The sequence below is a fragment of the Vulpes vulpes genome, chromosome 15 (assembly GCF_048418805.1).
Source record: "Vulpes vulpes isolate BD-2025 chromosome 15, VulVul3, whole genome shotgun sequence".
NCBI lineage: Eukaryota > Metazoa > Chordata > Mammalia > Carnivora > Canidae > Vulpes > Vulpes vulpes.
Genome location: NC_132794.1, coordinates 105145962 through 105164467, shown reverse-complemented (window position 1 = coordinate 105164467; position 18506 = coordinate 105145962). Strand labels below are relative to the sequence as shown.

At 46.5% G+C, this 18506-nt stretch overlaps 1 protein-coding gene across 1 annotated transcript in view; it reads right to left on the bottom strand.

Annotated features, from left to right (window-relative positions):
- Window positions 1–18506, bottom strand: part of SLC18A2 (solute carrier family 18 member A2) — a 38341-nt gene that overhangs the window by 5641 nt on the left and 14194 nt on the right. Inside the window, exons 10-15 of the mRNA XM_072740201.1 lie at window positions 16070–16165; window positions 6047–6125; window positions 5780–5831; window positions 5062–5125; window positions 3177–3296; window positions 2907–3040 (exon numbers count right to left, since the gene is read on the bottom strand). Coding sequence (XP_072596302.1) covers window positions 2907–3040; window positions 3177–3296; window positions 5062–5125; window positions 5780–5831; window positions 6047–6125; window positions 16070–16165 — 545 coding nt within the window. The remainder of the gene's footprint in view (window positions 1–2906; window positions 3041–3176; window positions 3297–5061; window positions 5126–5779; window positions 5832–6046; window positions 6126–16069; window positions 16166–18506) is intronic.

Sequence of the window (18506 nt, the reverse complement as noted above, 5' to 3'; positions counted from 1 at the left end):
AATCTGAAAAAAAAAATATCCCTATCAGCACACAGCTAATTCTCAACTGGATGTTCTGAGAGTCATGGGCTGCTTGTCATGTGCAACTAAACCACAGCTGGCCTCAAATGGCAGAATGGGCATTTCTTAACTTGCAGAGGGACCTGAGTAACAAACAGGCGTTTTCCTCCACCCGTACTGATTATTTCAAAATAAACATACAGGGGCGCCTGGGAGGCTCAGTCGGTTAAGTGTCTGCCTTCAGTTCGTCATGATCTCGGGGTTCCTGGGACCGAGCCCCATATCAGGCTCCCTGCTGCGGGGAGTCTGCTTCTCCCTCTCCCTCCGCCCCTCCCCCTGCACATGTGTGTTCTCTCTCACTCTGATGAATGGATAAAATCTTAAAAAAGAAAAAAGTACCAAATAGAAGAAAAGCTCAAGTGCTGCCACACCAGTTCATGCTTCTACAATTGCGGCCCCATGAAAACAGTATTCGATCTTTAATATAAAAGAGCTTAAGTCCAAACACGGCATTTTCAGAATGCTGTTTAATGAAAGAATTGTTTTTTATGGTTTATAGGCCTTATTCCAGCTTTCCTGTCCCCCTGCATTTGGTAACTGCTCATCCTGAAGGCCAGCACCAGTCAGTATTGGATTTTCTCAAGTGGGCAGTAATCAATTCTCTCCTCCATGGCACTGCTGTCCCCGCCTCACACTCCTTGATCATTAGGTTCCTTCCTGCTCCGCTTGCTCCACGAGAAGGCAGCAGCCGCTGGCCATCCTCAGACGTTACCATTACACTGGGCAAATGGAACCCAGTGAGATACCTGCAATCATGGGCAGCAATTATGGGCGGCGAGATGCACATTTTCTCAAGTTTTTAATGATTCCTCTTGCTAGGCATTTATTAAGGATTTTGACATTTTATAGTGAAAGTGGCTTTCTGGAAGCCTGCAATTGTTGCTTTGGCTTTACATTGTCTCTTCCACTTCCTTTGGCATTTTTAAGTGAACTAAAGCCCTGATTTACAAGAGGGAAGAGAAGACACACCAGGGCCTGCCTCCTGCCCCTGCCAGGGGGGACCCCCCCTGCTCATCCTCAGCCCTCACTCATTTCCTCCAACACCTCAGATAAGCCATCATGCTGTTGCTGACACACAGATAACACAACAGCTGCTAACGTCTGCTGCTTGGCTACGGAAGCCCGTTCGGCAGTTCTGGGGTCTCAGGAGCAAAAGGAAGCTCTCGCCTCACAGAGGGGCCTTGGGTGGATACAGGGGACCTCTGGGCTGACAGTAAATCAGAGTATTAGGTAAAAGCTAGAAACAAGTGTGGGGTGGTAGTAGAAATAGTAACACTTTTACTGAGCATTTACTGTGTGCTAAGCACGGGGCTAAGCACTCTGGGATTCTCCGCTGAGTCCACCGAGCAACCCAATGAGGCAGGTGCTCTCATTTCCCCAGCTGACAGTTTGGTGCCAAGGCCATGCTAGCCCTTCACTATCTCCCAAGAATCTTAAACAGTCTCCTGGGTGGCAGGAGCATCTGTAGATGATTTATCTTTTTTTGGTAGAGAGAGTTGGGAGTAACCTTCATTTGGCCTTAATCAAATTGATATGATGGCAAGGAATGACAGTTTTTAGTCACTGCACTGAGAATTTTCTGACTCTGATTTGGGCAAGGTACCCTGTGGGGGTCAGGCTGAAAGACAAGTCAGATGAACAATAAAAGCACTATGGTTGCTCAGAACTAGAGGCATTTAAGCAAGAGGAAGGAAAAAAAGGAAGGAAAAAGGAAAAAAGGAGGAAAAAGGAAAAAAGGTATAATGTGTATACCTCCACATCTGTCCCGTTTTCATTGGAACATTTCCACAACACCTTCCACTCCTTTTCTTTCAGTTGAATGGATCATAAGTAATTCAAAATTACCTAGTTACACCCTATATAATAAAGGGCATAAGACCAGTGCTCCATGCTGAATATATTCTTAAAATATATTGAAGGAATTGATGAATAACAAAGAATGCACCAAATAAATAAATGGCTGCACATAACCTAAACTTTACAGTCTGTGATTGTTTTTGAACCCACTTTTGGGGGAAAATCATAAAAGGGCAGTTCAAGAAATGCCAAAGCACCAAGACCCATTTCAGTTCAACCATCAGAACTTCTGATGTACCCCCAAGAGAACATTACAACATTACATAGCCACTCATAATCACAAAATACTGTCTCTCCTCGCCTGGTTATCTCATTCATTATTAATCTAAATCACTCTTCTTCCAGCTAGATGAGTACCCATCACCATGTGAGGTTTTAAAAACTTCACTACAAGGTATCAATACTTAGAATCAGTAAGTAAATCTGTTCAGAAGAGGAACGCCTTCTACTCAATAGTGTATCTTTCATCTAGTTATGATTCTGGTTATGAAATTGTTAAAGGTTACCTATGCTCACGTGTGCCCAAAGATACATATACAATAGTTTTCCAAAATGCTCTGTTATCTACACCAAAACCATCTCCAGAAGCTTATGTAGCAGGGACTAAAACACCATTACTAAAAGCAGTAAGGCTTAGGAGAAAAACACATAGCATCAAAAATGGCTAATCTTGGTGCAGGTGGGAAAAAAAAATCAAGATTTTTAAGAACTAAAGAAAATTACATCGAACTACCCCATGTCTGGCTGACAAAAGAGCTGTACAGACTGCCAACCTACAAACAAAAGTCATTTCATTCTTCATATTTATAAACATAATGCTTGATTAGTAAAGGAAGTATGGCCTAAGTGGTATAAACTCAAAAGGAACTGTTACCATTTATGTTTAGGGAGTTCTGCCCAAAAGGAGCAGAATATATTTTATAACTAAGTCATGGAGAAACTATCCAGAAGACCAAGAAACACTTGACTGCATCCTAAAATTTTCTTACCATCTTTTCTTCCTTGGCAGGTGGACTTCGAAGAAAAAAGCAGAGAGGAGCAAAAAGAATATCAATTATTCCAATAATGGTCATGAGCCATGGAAATCCAATTGCCTTTGCGATAGCCCCACCAGCAGAAGGACCTTTCAGGAAACAGAGAATTAGATCAAGCTCTCTCCAGATGTCTCATAGATAGAAAGATACAAAAAGTTAAATAATTTTCAATCAGCATTACCATCCATTAAGCTAAACAGTTGTTTTGAAAGCCCGCATCCTTACCTATGGCATATCCCATACAGAACGCCACATCTGCAATGGCATACACACTGCCGTAGACAGACACATGCCGCAGGTCGACCAGGTAGCCCATGATGGGCATCATTGACGAATCCACCATCCCTGTGGACAGTTAGGGAACATGGTCTGTGGAAAACGGATGTAACCCGAAAATGCGGGGAATACCAGGGACTGTGTCCTAACCTCACAAGCCCACCAGCTCTTCCCCAATTGTCATCACCACCTGTGAGTCTCGAGGCAGGCTGCCTGAGGTATACCCTTCACTAAAGACAGACTGCAGGTCACTGAGCTGGGACTAGAACCCAGGCCACCTTACCCCATCTGGCCTCCACTGTCTGAAGGGCTCATCTTCCTGAGGAGGGCACCCAGCCCTCTGGTGACTCACAGACCATGCTTCACATTGAGTGGAGCACTGGCTACTGGCTGTGTGGCACCCTCACTCACTTCGAGCTGCTGCTATCCAGATTAACTCTCTTCTAGTCGATAGGTCCCTTACCTTCACCCAGAGGGCACACCTATAAGCCTCATACACCCCCCTCCCCATCCACACGCCCTGGCCTCACATGTGGACCATAAGAAGCTGGAAAGTATCAGGGAAGACAGGAAGGAATTAGAATATGTAGGGGCCTTGCGGGGGGGCGGTGACCCTAGCCTGCTCAGGAACAGATAAAGAGGTCTACTAATTTGGGGCTCACACACACACACACATACACACACACACACCACCAAGGCCACATTAGAATCTCTTGTTCCTTCAACAGTCAGGGACAGGCAGCACAAAGAAAGAGTATGTGTGTTCAGAGTCCTGGGCTCAAGTCCCTGGCAGGGTGAGCATGGCCATTCCTCATCTCTCTGAACACTGGCTTACCCATCCCTAAAATGGTGCAGATAATGATGGGCTAAGACAAGACTGTCTCTGTGGACAACACCTCCAGCAGAGTACTCAAATCTTTAGTCCCCTCTTCTCCACCAACTAGATGGCAAGAAGAGGAGGGAAGTTTCTAGTGCCAGATGGTACTAGAGGCAAGAAGAGGAAGGAAGTTTCTTTCATTCAATTCATATTTGGTGATCCCCTAATATGTGGAAGGTGCTGGGGACATGGGGTGAATAAAATGGACAGAAGAGTTGGAGGGGCCCCAAAGAGTTGAAAAATAAATTACGGCTGTCACTGACACCACTGGAGTAGGTAGGTGCTGTGGGGAGGATAAACCTAAGCCCACCTGGGGCTCCTTTCTCTCTTTCCACAGTACCCACTCAAAGATTCAATTCTTGCCTTTAGCCTGTGATAGATTTAGCATTGATTTCTAGTATGACCCATCTGTATATTACAAAAGAGAAACAAACGTAGACTCTTTACCCAAAATATTCACAAGTCTGTTCTTAACATGTTCTTGTTCCTCGCATTTCAAACACTCATCCCCTTTGCCAGTGATTCCGCAGCACACGTAATCATGAATACATCAGCCCACCTCTTCTATACCAAACCTTATAAAAAACTACATGTGCAGTCTCTGTCCCCCAGATTCACTGGAGCAGGTCTGTGCACAGATCTGAGCCCAAACACACGTGCTCTGGTTGAGGGATTCTCTTGTTTGCCCAAGGGCAGCAACGGAGTATCCGTTTGCTTCTGTAAATATCAGGCTTTTAAAAATACTGGTTTTCAGGAAATAAATGACTAGTACGGAGAAGCAAGGATCTGTCTGTAGACAATCACCAGGCTGTACTTGAGCTTGGCTGCCCACAGCCTCTGCTCAAGCTTCCAGAAATTTTAGGTTGAGGAACGACAGTCTGCCCAAATAAGAGGAAATCCTTCCTAGTAACGGGGGAAACGAAGTTTTAAATTTAGGCCTAAGGTTACATGACTTACCAATTGCAAAACCAACTCCAAAGTTGGGAGCTATGAGTCCATAGATGTTTTTGGCAAAAGGAATCTGTGAGAGGAAATAAACATTACACTAGAATCATGACATCCAATGGTAAATCTGGGAAAATATAAAAGACATAATTTCTCTAGCCTGGTGTGTGTATTCCCTTCTGAAGGAAATGGGGGGAAGGAGGTGGATGGAGTTTGGGGAGAATCAGGTTCTCCAAGTCTTTGAGTTGAAGCTGAAATGGATTTTGTGACCACCAAGAAAAACTCGCTAACTGCTATAGTTGAGGTTGGCCTTGACCACACTCCATTTCTGACAAGGACCAGAAGGCCTCACTTAGGGTAGATACTGGCCATTGGTAGAAGGTGTTTTATTCTAGAAAAACATCTTGCTATTGTTTCCGGCTAGTTATCTGAAAGTGTTTTAAGGCACTGTAATGTTTAAGATGATGGGGGTGGAGTAGGTAGTGACATGTACACTATCCAACAAAACATACTAAATAACCTCCAGCTGACATAAAATGTAAATATCCCTTGGAGAATCTTGTCCAAAATGTGTCAGACGATAAAAAAAAAAGTTGAGGAAAATGGAAGACGTAATAAAAACAAATGTCAAATTTCAAACAGCTATAAAAGGTTTCCTGGGGATTCTTGCCCAAAGCAAAAGTTTTATTTACAGATCATTACCGCTTGTCAAATACCATCTTTTACTCACACATAAAATGCTGATTCCAACAATTATCATTCCTAGAAGAGCACAAAGCCACCTATCAAAAACAAAACAAACAAACAAAAAACAGTGCCTTTAATAAATGACCACTCTAGGTTTTTTTTCCCCAGGCCAAATTTTCAACAGAAATCAAAACAATTGCTTCTGATAACTAAGGTAGAAACATCTAGAATTTGCTTTAAAAAGCTACATTATTTTTTTTTAAAGCTACATTATTATGACGGAGTGAGCGTTGTCCGCATTTCATCTTACCTCCCCATTTTGTGTGCGAGCATCCCAAAAATATTGGTTCCAATGAGATAAGAGATACTAGCTGGCAAGAAAGCAATGCCTGTAAATTTATGAAAAGGACACCTTATCAGTATTGATTATCAGTCAAGTGTTAGAAAAAGTAATAATTGTCAGACACCACGATGGTGATTAGAGCCGATGAGAGAAGCCCTGGGGCCTGCACCCAAGCAGCTAATATCCGGCGGCCGACGGGTCCAGACTGGACCCCACCTGCTTTATCCGGCCTCACAAAGCTGCTGAGACGCTCCAGAAATGAAATTCATTCCTCTATCAGCAGCTCCATCTTGCCTGGTGGCAGCTTCACACACGGCCTGGTGCGGGCACACTGCGCCGTGGGTGCTGGTCACTGAGAGCCCCCATGGGCCATGAGCAGGGTGCCACCCGCCCCCGGCCTCACCCCCGTGTTGCTTTACCACAGAGGTAAGACACGAGCATTGAAAAAAAAATGGGGAACATGAAGGACATAGAACAAAATTGAAATTATTCCCAACCCCAACACTCAGAAAATGACCATGGTGACCTCCTCCCGTAAGTTTATACACACAAGTTTACACACACACACAGATCAATGCACGTGCCTGAGATTTTAAGAAAACAAAACAAAACATGGGTTTATACTATTGTTCTACATCCTGCTTCTTTCAACTAGCTTTATGAGCATCTTTCCATGCCTAAAAGAAATAATAAATGTCTATGTGGTCATTTTTGGGGTGGCCAAGTCACATGACTGGCATTGTCATGTCCAAGGTTCTATGCTCTCCCAGAGACCTGGCACCCCTGGGCCAAGCCTGGGGCAATTTCCAGCAGCTGGTGGAGTGGCTGCCTTGAAAGTCGTCTCTGCATTGAACAGAAAGCCCTCTTTGAGTCAGACCAGCCCAGCTGCCCCTGATAGGGACCTGTCCCTATCAGCTCCCTGTGTCCCCATCTGCTATCAGGACAGTAGGACAATCTCTTCGAAAGACGGCTTTTCAAACTTCATACTTTTAGTGTTCTTCTTGTACCAGATTTGATTCTAAGCCTTGCCCACAAATGGTGAACGCTGCTTTGTCTGCGATCATAGGATTGCGTAAGCTAGACATGCACGCTAGCTACTAGAGGGTCAGGGCTACTCAAAGTGCACAGGGCCTGAGGCCCTGCCTGTCCCTGCTGCCCACCAGCATGCAGCTAAGGGTGATTTTGCCCCTTCAAGGATCCAGCAGCCTCCCTGTACCTCCGTACGCACTAATGCAAGCCATCAAGCCCTCCTGAGAGGTCGAGCCTTCCAGCACGGGAAGGACTTCAAACTGATTAGGTCCAGGAGCTAAATGCAAAACCAAATCATCCTAGGCTTAGTGATCTGGGAAATAATAATAAAGAGCAATCTCATCTCATGTTCCAGGAAACCGTTTCCATCACACTTGGCAATCTGGGTGGCCAAATAATTGTTGGGTGTAATCAGATTCAGCAAACAGTACTGATAGCGCAGCCCCGGCTCACTGCTACGGCAGAAGACAATGACCAAAAAAAAAAAAAAAAAAAAAAGAAGACAATGACCACAACGTGGCTTTGGTCACCATGAGAGCGTCTTCAAAGGAAGGAATCAGATGACGTCTGCACTGGGACGTGGCTACATTAGGGACGTTAACAAATGTACGAAGGCAGTGCTCTGGGAACCCAGGAGCTCCCCAAAGCAGCTGGTAATTAAGCCTCATCTCAGATGCAACATAGTAGAGTCTGGAGACCTAAGAAATCATGAAGGCCTTTGTCCCAGGATGAGTATCTCTGGGGTTTAGGGAGGGGGTACATGAAAGGAGGAGGCAAAGTGTAAGATCAAAACCAGCACAGGTACCGTGATAAAGAGCCACCAACACTGGGCCTCAGTGTCAGAGAAACAAAACGAAAATGGAGGGGGAGGGCCTAGACCCCATCTAGGAAGGCACCTGCTATTCCTCCCGGACAATTACTGCTCTTGAGGATGGAAGTCCCAGATTGGAAGATCCAGTTTTCCCAGAAAAGCTTGACCTCCAGGTTCCTACATGAAACCTCTTGGGATTTGTAAATGCTGACAACTAATTTTTAAAAACATAAAGCTCTCGCAGGCTGACACCCAAAACCTACGTATGGGCTGAGCCCGGTCCACAGCCACCGCTGTCAACTGGGGCCAAAGAAAGTGATTGCCAAGAACCTGGCCAGGAGCCCCGCTTCCTGGTGAATCTCAGCACAGGATGAAGGCAGAGGGTCGGCGCGGGGTTGCCAGCGTGCTCCAGGGGAAGCCGCAGACCAGCTACAGCTTCCTGACCTACAGGTGGGGCGCGGAGCTCACACGTGGGACCTGCGGGGGGGCGCACCTTGTGTTCCACAGACAGCAAACGCTCTCTCAGCAAATCCAGTTTCACGATCCTCCAGCACGGGGTGCAAGGCGTGACAGTGGGTCACTGTAACCTCTTAGAGCCCGGGACGCCGCGCACGTCGCGTAGGAAGGCTCGGAGGTTCAAGTGACAAACAGCCCTCCCGGGCTGACTCCCCTGCCTGGGCCTCTGCGTGAGCTCCAGCTTACTCACATCTCGCCCTGGCCCTTCCCCAGGCTGCACTGGGCCCCCAGGGGCAGGGACCACTTCACCTGTTCCCACGGCCCAGCTCCAGGGTGGCACATGGAAGGTGCTCAGGACACGGCTGAGCACTTAGAGAAAACATCCTGGGTGAGGACATGCACATCACAGAAGCAAACATGTTGAAGGAGGCCGCTGTTGCTTGAGGTCAGGCCCACGTGGTCTTTGGACCTCAGGCTCCCGACTGCTGTTGTGACACAGCGTCAGCATCCTCTGCATCGCCAGGGCCCCCGCTGCAGTACACACCCCCCAGAACCTGTTCTAGGCACTCAGAGAAACTTCAATGTGCCTCTTGCAGCAGCCTGCCTGGTGTCCCAAGAGGAGCCCAGCTAGCTTTGCTCAGAGACCCACTGCTCTTCCAGGCAGCTCTTTAAAGGACGGCTGCTACTAGGGGCAGGTGTCTAAACACCAAGGCCTAAAGCTTCCCACCACTTCCCCTCACTGGTCCTGCTGTGCATTCCAGAGCCAAGAGAAGCCGCCTTCCCCCTCCTTCCCCATTCCAGCCACCAGCTCAAGAGAATGCATCCCAGCCACAGTTTGGCTTCCCGGTGAACCACCACCAGGGCTTTGGGGCGCTCCTAGTGACTGGATATCTACTGCCACTCTTCTGTACAAGCTCCAAAGTACCTCACCTTGAAACACGGCGCCCAGAACCCACCCAGCCCAGCTCCATGCTGGGTGCCCAACACATGACCCCTGGCACCTCAGGGAAGAAGGACCAAGTGAATCACAGGGCCGGCCCATCTGGCCCCTGGATCACTCCTGGCTCTGGAGGTAGTCGCATCCATTCTGCACCCCTGGGGTCCCGGCTCACACAGCTTCATGTGGCTCATGTCACTGCGACCTGCGCTCCCTCCAGGTCCCCGCCTGCTGTCATGGGGCGTCTGCAACCCTAGGGCAGGACCCTACGTTCTCACCATAGGGATCCCTCCATGTCCCTTTCAGACCTTCATTGGAATCTAGGGAGACCTTTGGGAATCTGTTACCAACTGGCCAACTTTGTCCCTCCAAAACCTGTATCACCTGCAAGTGCAACAGGAAGTCTTGTCCACCTTGGCCCGACACGACAGGAACAGTATGGACAGGATGGCCTGCACACAGTGCCTGCGGCCACACGTGTGAGCCTCTCCCTCTGCTGGGCTGCTGTCTCCTTCCAGGGGCGCCTGCACCCCTTCACGCACCTCTGCACATATGAGAAAGTTCACCCACAGGGATCGTCTGCCCATCCCTGTGCTTTCATGGTAAGCCTGGCCTCAGTCACTGGCTTGACGGGCACAAGAGGGCTCGAACCCCAATGAAGCCCACAAAGAGCCGACATTGGACATGTAGCCCCAGAAGTGATGGTGGGATGTATCCATGGTCTTCTTCTGAGCTCTGGATGACTCATTCCTTAGGTCCCCAAGGACTTGGTCAGGAACCAGAATGGGGCATGGTACTAGTTTGCCCTATCCTAAGGGAGACGCAGGAGGCTGAAGTCCTCACATCCCAGAGCCACAGCATTCAGCAATCATCTTGCTCTTGGGGACCCAGCCAGGCTGGCACAGCATGTGCCCCAAGGTCATGGCTGGCTGGGAACTGAGTGGTCCCCCTGCCGAGCAGGCAAGTATCCTATCCCCACCAGCTGTACCAGCACATCTCCTTAAGGAGCCAGAAGAAAGAGTTCAGCTCTACTCTTCTCTGGGGCCCATTCCCCAGACCTTAAGTTCCATTTTGGGGTTTGGAGGCCTTACCATGAACTGAGTTCCTAAGCCTCCTGGTGTCGAGGAAAGGTCATCTGACCCCAGACTGGAGTTGAAAGAAAGATGCCATGAAATAATTCTCTCCCCGCCAACCCCAAAGTCAGAGCCACCCCCAAGGGGCAGGGGTGTCTGGAGAACAGACTCACAAGGGAGCCCTCTGGAGTGTCAACGGGCTACCACCTACCTCCTCGAAAAACTATGGCCCAAAACGCAGCGTTCAACAAAAGCAATCATGTGTCACCCATGCAGCTGGTAAGACTGTTTTGCTTTGACTTCAAATCTTACAGTTTTTTTTTTCCCAGAAAGGATGAGGGGCGTGTTCCCTTCACACTAGGGACAACATGGCAAAAGAGGCAGAGATACGGGAATCTCTTGTGTCTCTGTGGCAGGAAGGGAGTGATCTCATGGTGAGAGGCGTGGCCAGCGGGGGGGGGGGGGGGGGGGACATCTGGCCTCGGAGATAAGCCCGAGGAGAGGATCTCCTGATAACATCGAGGTGGCCTGGGCCTGCCATCTACCCGGAAGGCCCAGGGACTGATGGACTTTGAGGACTTTAGAAAGCAAGCCTCGGGCTGCGTCTGGAGAGGGAGAGGGCATTGGGGCGGAGGTGCCTGGCTCATGGCCCAGATGCACCAAGCAGGAGAGGAAGTCAGGTGGGGGCATCGGAAACACTGCAAGAGTGGCTCGGCCTAAGAGCGCTTGCAAAGCGAATGCAGGAGCTCCGGGGACGCGGCAGGTGCGGGCATCTCATGGCCCGGGGTCAGAGGCCCCAGACCACCAGGGGGAGAAGCAGCGCCTCGGGGTTACGGCCCGCAGCAGCAACGGGATGTGAAGAGCGGCTCCTCATCTCTTGCAAAACTGCTTTTCATTAACTCCAGTTAGAAAAAGATCTTCCGGGGACGCCCGGGGGCTCAGTGGTGGATTGTTTGCCTTCAGCTCAGGGTGTGATTGTGGGGTCCTGGGATCGAGTCCCACATGGGCTCTCTGCAGGGAGCCTGCTTCTCCCTCTGCCTGTGTCTCTGTGTCTCTCTCTGTATCTCTTATGAATAAACAAATCAAATATTTAAAAGAAAGAAAGAAAGAAAGAAGAAAAGAAAGAAAGAAAGAAAGAAAGAAAGAAAGAAAGAAAGAAAGAGAAAGAAAGAAAGAAAGAAAGAAAGAAAGAAAGAAAGAAAGAAAGAAAGAAAGAAAGAAAGAAAAAGAGTCTTTCCCTCCGCAAAGTGATGTGCTTTCTCTGGCAGCTTCCAGTCTTTGGGGTTTCTTCTTTGTCTCCCCTGCCAGGAGGTTCTGAGTTTTGATTTCTAAGAACTAGCCCTAGTTTTGTTCCAAGAATTCTTTCTCCTTCATGGAGAGACTCTAGCTGTTGGGGCTTGTTTTGGATTCTGCTTTGTGACATGACTTCTATACCCTAAAACTCACCCTGCTCAAGCATACAGTTCAGTGGTTTTTAGCAGAGTCACAAGGTGTTGCAACCATCACCACTGTTTGATTCCAAAATACTTTATCACCCCAAAGAGAAACCCACCCATTGGCAGTCCCAGTCTCATCCTGCTCAACCCCAAGCAATCTGGGACTTTTTAATGAAGGATTATTTGGTGAAAGAAAACAGTGATTCAGTGCAGCGCCCCATAAGGACTGGGGTAGGGACAAGTCTGAAGGAGGAAGCAGGATCTGGTAAGACACCACTGCAGAGGGGATAGAAAGTTGTTTGTGAGGGAAGGCGGGGGACACCAAAAATCGCAGCTTCACTTGCCAACCAAAGATGGCAATTTATAAGCCAAGAGAGCTATGAAAAGAAAATAAGTCCCCAGGAAGGATCATCAATAAATTCTTAAAGAAAAAGGTATGTGGAAGAAAAAAAAAAAAGGAAAAAGAAAAAGAAAAAGGTATGTGTGCAGGGACAAGCTGTCAGACATTAAACAATGTTCTAAAATTCCAGGAATCAAATAGGAGGGTACTGACAGAGGAATTCATCTCCACACATGGAACAGAAAAGAGAACCCAAGAACAGACCCAAGAACACACAGTCAAGTATGATAAAGGTGGGAAAAATCATGTGGGCTCCTAGGACAACTGGCTGGCCATACAGAAAAATGTTAACACCAAATCCTTAACACAACCCCGTACCTAAGTTAAGTCTATGTAAATCCAAGATGTTTATGTATAAAACAGATCATAAACTAGGGGAAAACATGGATGAAAAAAATAATCTCTACATGGGAAAGATCTCACCAGAGCTTCACTCCGATGACAAGGACATGAAGGGGCAAATTGCTAACCCTGACTAGTGGCATCTTAAATGTTCTGAGTATGTGTGTGGCGGGGGGAACCCATTCGTAAACTCAAAAGACATACAACAAAATGACGGCCCAATTTGTAAAACGTCTGATAAAGAATATCAATATACAAAGAATATTTAAAATCAGTAAGGACACATAACTCCACAGAAAAAAAGCAGGCAAAAAATATTAAGAAATCCACAATACAGGAAATAGAAATGGCTAAAACATGAAAAGATGCTCAATTGTACTCGAAGAATTTGTAAAAATGAATCAAAATGAGACACACACACCCCACCTCATATGCAACTGGAAAAAACTGACAGTACTGGTGTTAGTGCAATATTACCAATTACCAAACACCCATTGAACTTTCAGGATTTGCACACAGATACACTTCTAAACACGAACGGGAATATGTGTAAGAATATCTTGCTACAGTATGGTTTCTAAATGGCAAAAACTGGAACTAACCCAAATGTCCAACAATAGGACTTGGCAGAAAATTTATGGTATAACCTTAAAATAGAACAATATCCGAGTATTAAAATGAATGATGGGCTTCCAGCTAAACAGGGCAGATGGAATCTAGAGGTTTTTCTCCATTCCCATTGCAAATTCTGTTTAAAATTTAGTAAAGGAACAACAACAAAAAACTCTATACCTTCCCCTCGAAGTCCAAAAACAGACAAAATATAAAAAGAGAAAAGGCAATGAGAAGGAAAAATAAGCAGAGGGAGAACAGTGAGGGACACAACAGAGAACACTGGAACCTTCCACCTGCACATGGAGCAGCCAACAGGAAGCAACAGCTTTTGTACCTCCAAACCTAGAACATTCAGGAACGGAAGGCTCCGGGTACTGTGAATGTAAGGCTGAGGCTATCAACTGAAAAGAGAGCTGAAAGGCTGTTTTATTTTTTATTTATTTTATTTTATTTTTATTTTTTGAAAGGCTGTTTTAAAAGTACATGGACTCTCCAGCTCTCAATCACTCACCCTGGCAGGAGGCAGCTTCTTTAAAGAAACTAACTGAATTGGCCCAGGGACCCCAGGCAGCACAGAGACCAGAGATAACACAAGAGGCTGAGTTGGGAAGTGAGTGGAAGTCTTCCTACTAAACGGGAAGAGGTTGTTATTTCCACAACCCTTCCACACATACAAAACCACTCAGTAAATATGAAAGGGCTCTTCAAATTTATGAGGACACCAATTATAAAAATCCAATAGGCAGTTTAGAAAATGAAGAAATCAGTGGAGATAAGAAAAGGCAAGATAAGAAATCAAAAGGATAAAACACAGAGGGTCCAACATTGAACCAAGAGTAATAATAAAAGAAAATGGAGTACAGGAGAGGATTCATTAAAGAAAGAATACAAAATGGTTTCCCAGGACTAAAAGGAACAGGTTCCCACGTGAGCAGGCTAACCAAACACGTGCCCAGTACAGTAGAAGAAAACAGACCTCACTGCAAAAACCATCATGGATGCTCATAACCTAGAGAGGAAGAGATCTTTCCAGCTCTTACAGAGGATGGGGAATGAGAAGGACACTAGCCTCCTCAACGGCAATCCTGAACACTAGAGCACAACAGGACAGAGGCCTTAAAACAGAAGAAAAATAATTTCCAATCCAAGACTCATATACTCAAATAGACTAAATCAACCAAAAATAGAGAATAGATATGTTTGTAGATATGCAGGATCTCTGAAAACTTTACCTGCCACGCACCATCTCTCAGAAAGCGGCTAGAGGATGTGTTCCATCATAATGACAGAGTAAACCAAGAGAAAGGATACAGGAAACGGAAAAGAGGCAAAGATGTCCAGACAATGGAAGAAGAAAGTCCTAGGATGACCTAGTGAATAAGCCTAGACGGGAGCAAGACAAAGTAATGTGGGACTAATGTCCACAAACAAGCAAAAAGACAAATAGGTTAGGCTTGCCCGTGTACTTGGCCACATTTAGAGGGCCTTTCACCTCTGCCAGAGAATTTGAGAATATGTTCATAAATGCTACCTTGAAAACTAAGAAAATGGAAAAACATGGCAATGACTAACTTTAGGAAAAATAGAAGTCCGTAAAAAGAAGTAATCACAAAACTCTATATGTAGCTCTTCTTTGAACAATATTTGCATAGTCACAATGTCAATCTGAATACCAGTGTAACCAGCAAACATAACTGTTTTAGGAAAACAGAAGTTGAGAAAACAGGTGAGTTGGTAGATATTTTCAGGTGGAATAATAATGGAATTAATCTCCATCTACCATATTAGGGAGCTGATAGAAAATGTGAGAAATTGGAGAACTTTAAAGAAAAAACAGAAGTTACACATATTATTTAGAGACATAAATTAGCAGAAGAAACAACTAAAGGCATTAAAGAGGATCAAATCTGAGGAAGGGGGTTGGCGATGGGGAGACATGGGATAGGGAGTGTTGGCTTTCTCATTATAATTCTAGTATTTAACTTAAACATTAAGTACATGTGTAATTGATTAAAATTCTAATTTAATTAATTTTGAAAATTAAATCTACCCATTCTGACATGGACACATGAACAAACAAAAGGTCACACAGTGATACAACTGGCAAGATTCCACCTGGCTTCAACTTTTAAGCATGGCAATAAATGCAGAACCATCTAGAAAAAGACAGAACTAATAACAATGAATCTCATAGAGGACTGGGCTGGGAGGAAAAAGGTGAACACGAGATTTTTTAAGATTTACTTTCTTGATTTGTGTACTTCTGACTTTTTAAAAAATATTTTATTTATTTATTTGACACAGGGAGGGAGGGAGAGAGTGAGCCCAAGCAGGGAAAGCACCAGAGGGAGAGGGAGAAGCAAGCTCTTCGCTGAGCAGGGAGCTGACCTGGCGCTCGATCTCAGGACCCCAGGATCATGACCTGAGCCAAAGGCAGATACTTAACCAACTGAGCCTCCCAGGCACCCCAACTGTTTTTTTAATAATAAAGCATGTATTACTTGTAAATTAAAAATGTTAAAATTCACCCTCTTAAATCCTGTTTGTTGTTAGCCTCTTTCACATAAATTTTATTGCTGTCCACATACATTTAACATAACTAGTCTAATTCAGAAACATGGGAAGACACTGAATATATTTTTGCTCTCTCATTTCTGCCCAGGTGTGATGCCTCTATGTTAATTCTGTATCCCATCAAGGATAATTAAAAAAAAAAAACTGGGGCCGAAACAGACCCCAAAGCTCATTGCTACCCTAAGCACTGACCCCACTAAGTGTCAAACAGAAACAATCATTTTATAATCCTGGTACTTGCAGATTGGCCGGGCAACAATGACAGGATTCACCCCAAGGACAAAAGTTCTGGAATCAGAAGCTGCCCTAGTCCTTACCCAGCTGCCACTTTCGGGAACACATGGTCTCCATCATCCAGATGGGCAGGGCTGGCTCCAGCATGGCAATCCCCATGTTTGCAAAGCAGATGGACCCTTCAAGGGAGGAGGACGGTTAGTGTGCTTCTGTTTTGCATCTTGAGCATCCCCTCCTGATTCCAAACACAGTTAAACCCGCATGCCCACAGCCAGAACATTCCACTTGGGTGCTCAGAACTTCTCCTTTTGTGAGGGAAAGCTGTTATTTATAGGTCAAGGGGATAGTGAGGAGGCTGGGTTTATTATTACTATCATCATCATTGTTATTTTTATCAAAGAACAATTAAATATTATGTTAAATCCGTTAAAATGAAATACTAATGATTAAAATTAAATATTAAATTCAAACAAAGCATTAAGAAAAACTTTTTTCAAACTAGAATCCCAGAGTCATAAAGGAACTGGAGGGAGCTGTAGACGTTATTGGATGACCCATCCCAACCTATTAGTGAAGGAGTTCCAATTTATTAACAAAGTAACTTGCCTGAGGCCACCCACCAGTGTAGGCCACTTCCAGGCCACACACAGACCCCAGAAACTGGAGGCTCCTGCGTCCAAGTTTTACTGTGCAAGGAACGCAGACATTTCTAAAGATGCCCTGGGATGCCCCAAAACTCAGTGCATTCGGTTCAGGTGTGCTGTTGAGGGATATTTTTTTAATCCACTATACACATAGAGTATTTCTGCAAATATCCATTACCACCCTGTTAACCAGAAGGTAGAGCCACCGGGAAAGAAGATGCACAGAGCTGTTCCCCACCATGCTGGGAGCTTCCTGTGCTGTGTCCCCAAGAACCTCTAATTTGCCTAAATCCTGATTCAAACGACATTGTGCAATGGTGAGTAAGGTGGTCACATGATGAAGAAAGGTCTTCTCCATGCTTTTTTTTTTTTTTCATGCTTTGTGACATTACAGGTGGAACAGAAAAAGGATGCTGACGTGACTGGCTCCCCTCACCTGCCTGCTGTTTTCCCAGATTCGGTGTTTGTCTATTTGCCATCTACTAACTAGGGCCACACTGACACAGTTGTTCTATCTCCCCTGTGACCCAAGGCCCACACTCTGAACCCCTCCTGGTCCAACTCTTTCGCAGAGCAAACCGACACCCCTGCCCTGAATCCACCCCAGGACCAGGCACCAGGCATGCAGGGACAGCCCCCAGGCCCCAAAGCCTGCCCATCCTAAGGTGCTCCCCAGCCCTGCCTTGCCTTCCCCATGCAAACCTCTGACCTAGGAAACTTGCTGCTTCCTCAGGAGGCCCTGAGTGGCGTAGCATGCCTCCTTTTCACAGGAAATGTAAGCAATAAAATCTCCTTTCAATAGCACTGACCTCTCTGCATCATCACTCAGTCACCTTCACAAGTTAAAATCCCACCACAACAAATAAGACACATCGCCTGCCCCCCAAATCCCTCAGCCAAGGCTGCCTGGAAGTGTGACAGCCTGATAGTCAGGGCTGGTGGATCTTTCCTCCCTGAGTCAGGGTGAGACGATGAGGGTCAAAGAAAGCCCGAGGCAGGGGGTGCTGGGCTTCAGGGAGTCCCACTCTCACCACACACCTCCTCACTCCCCCTCAGACAACCCGGGCTCCATGGGCACCTGGGTGTTGGAATTGTCCCTGCGTCTTGCTGGGGGCACAGAGAGGTCCCCCTGCATCAGGTCACCACACCAGGTTTGCAACACCTTGGCTGCCAGGCATGATGGAGAGGGTCTAGACCAGGGCTACACAGGTGCCCCCCGAAATCCAGCAGCGGGTGGCCAGCGTTCATGACCACTGCTTAGACAAATCTACCCCTAACTGCATCTGATGCCACACTTCAGGGCTGCCCTCTCCTGACCTGACCCCAGGCCCGGTGTTGACCAGTGTCCAGACCCAGGCAGCATAACCGGTCTCCTGTTCGGCAGCCCCAGGCCTACATCACCAAGCTGGTCTTGGAGAGACAGTCTCTTGGATGAATGACGCCCATTACCCTCCCACAAGCCATAGAACCAGGGCTTCCTCTGAGTCCATCTAGACCAAGAACCCAAAGATGGGACCTTCTGTAGACAAGGGCGGTTTCCCAGCAGCCTCTGGGGTACTGCACAGAGTGACCTCTCCACGGGAGGGAGCTGTCCTCTGGGGCTGCACTGTCAGCCTTAATTCATGCATGCCCAGGTGACTCAGACCACCCACCTACGATGCCTGCAGTGAGGCCACGGACTCCTTCCAGAAGTTCACGGCCACACAGCGATGGCCACCGACACAAATAAACCTCTGTGTCAGGGCATCTCCGTGACCTGGACATCTCTGCCCCAAATGAAAACCGACAAAGGAACTTGGCTGAGTGTCAGAAATTAATGATGGAAGAAAGCCAGTCCCTGTGGTGCATTCGTAACCCCTCTGCTATTCGTGTTTCT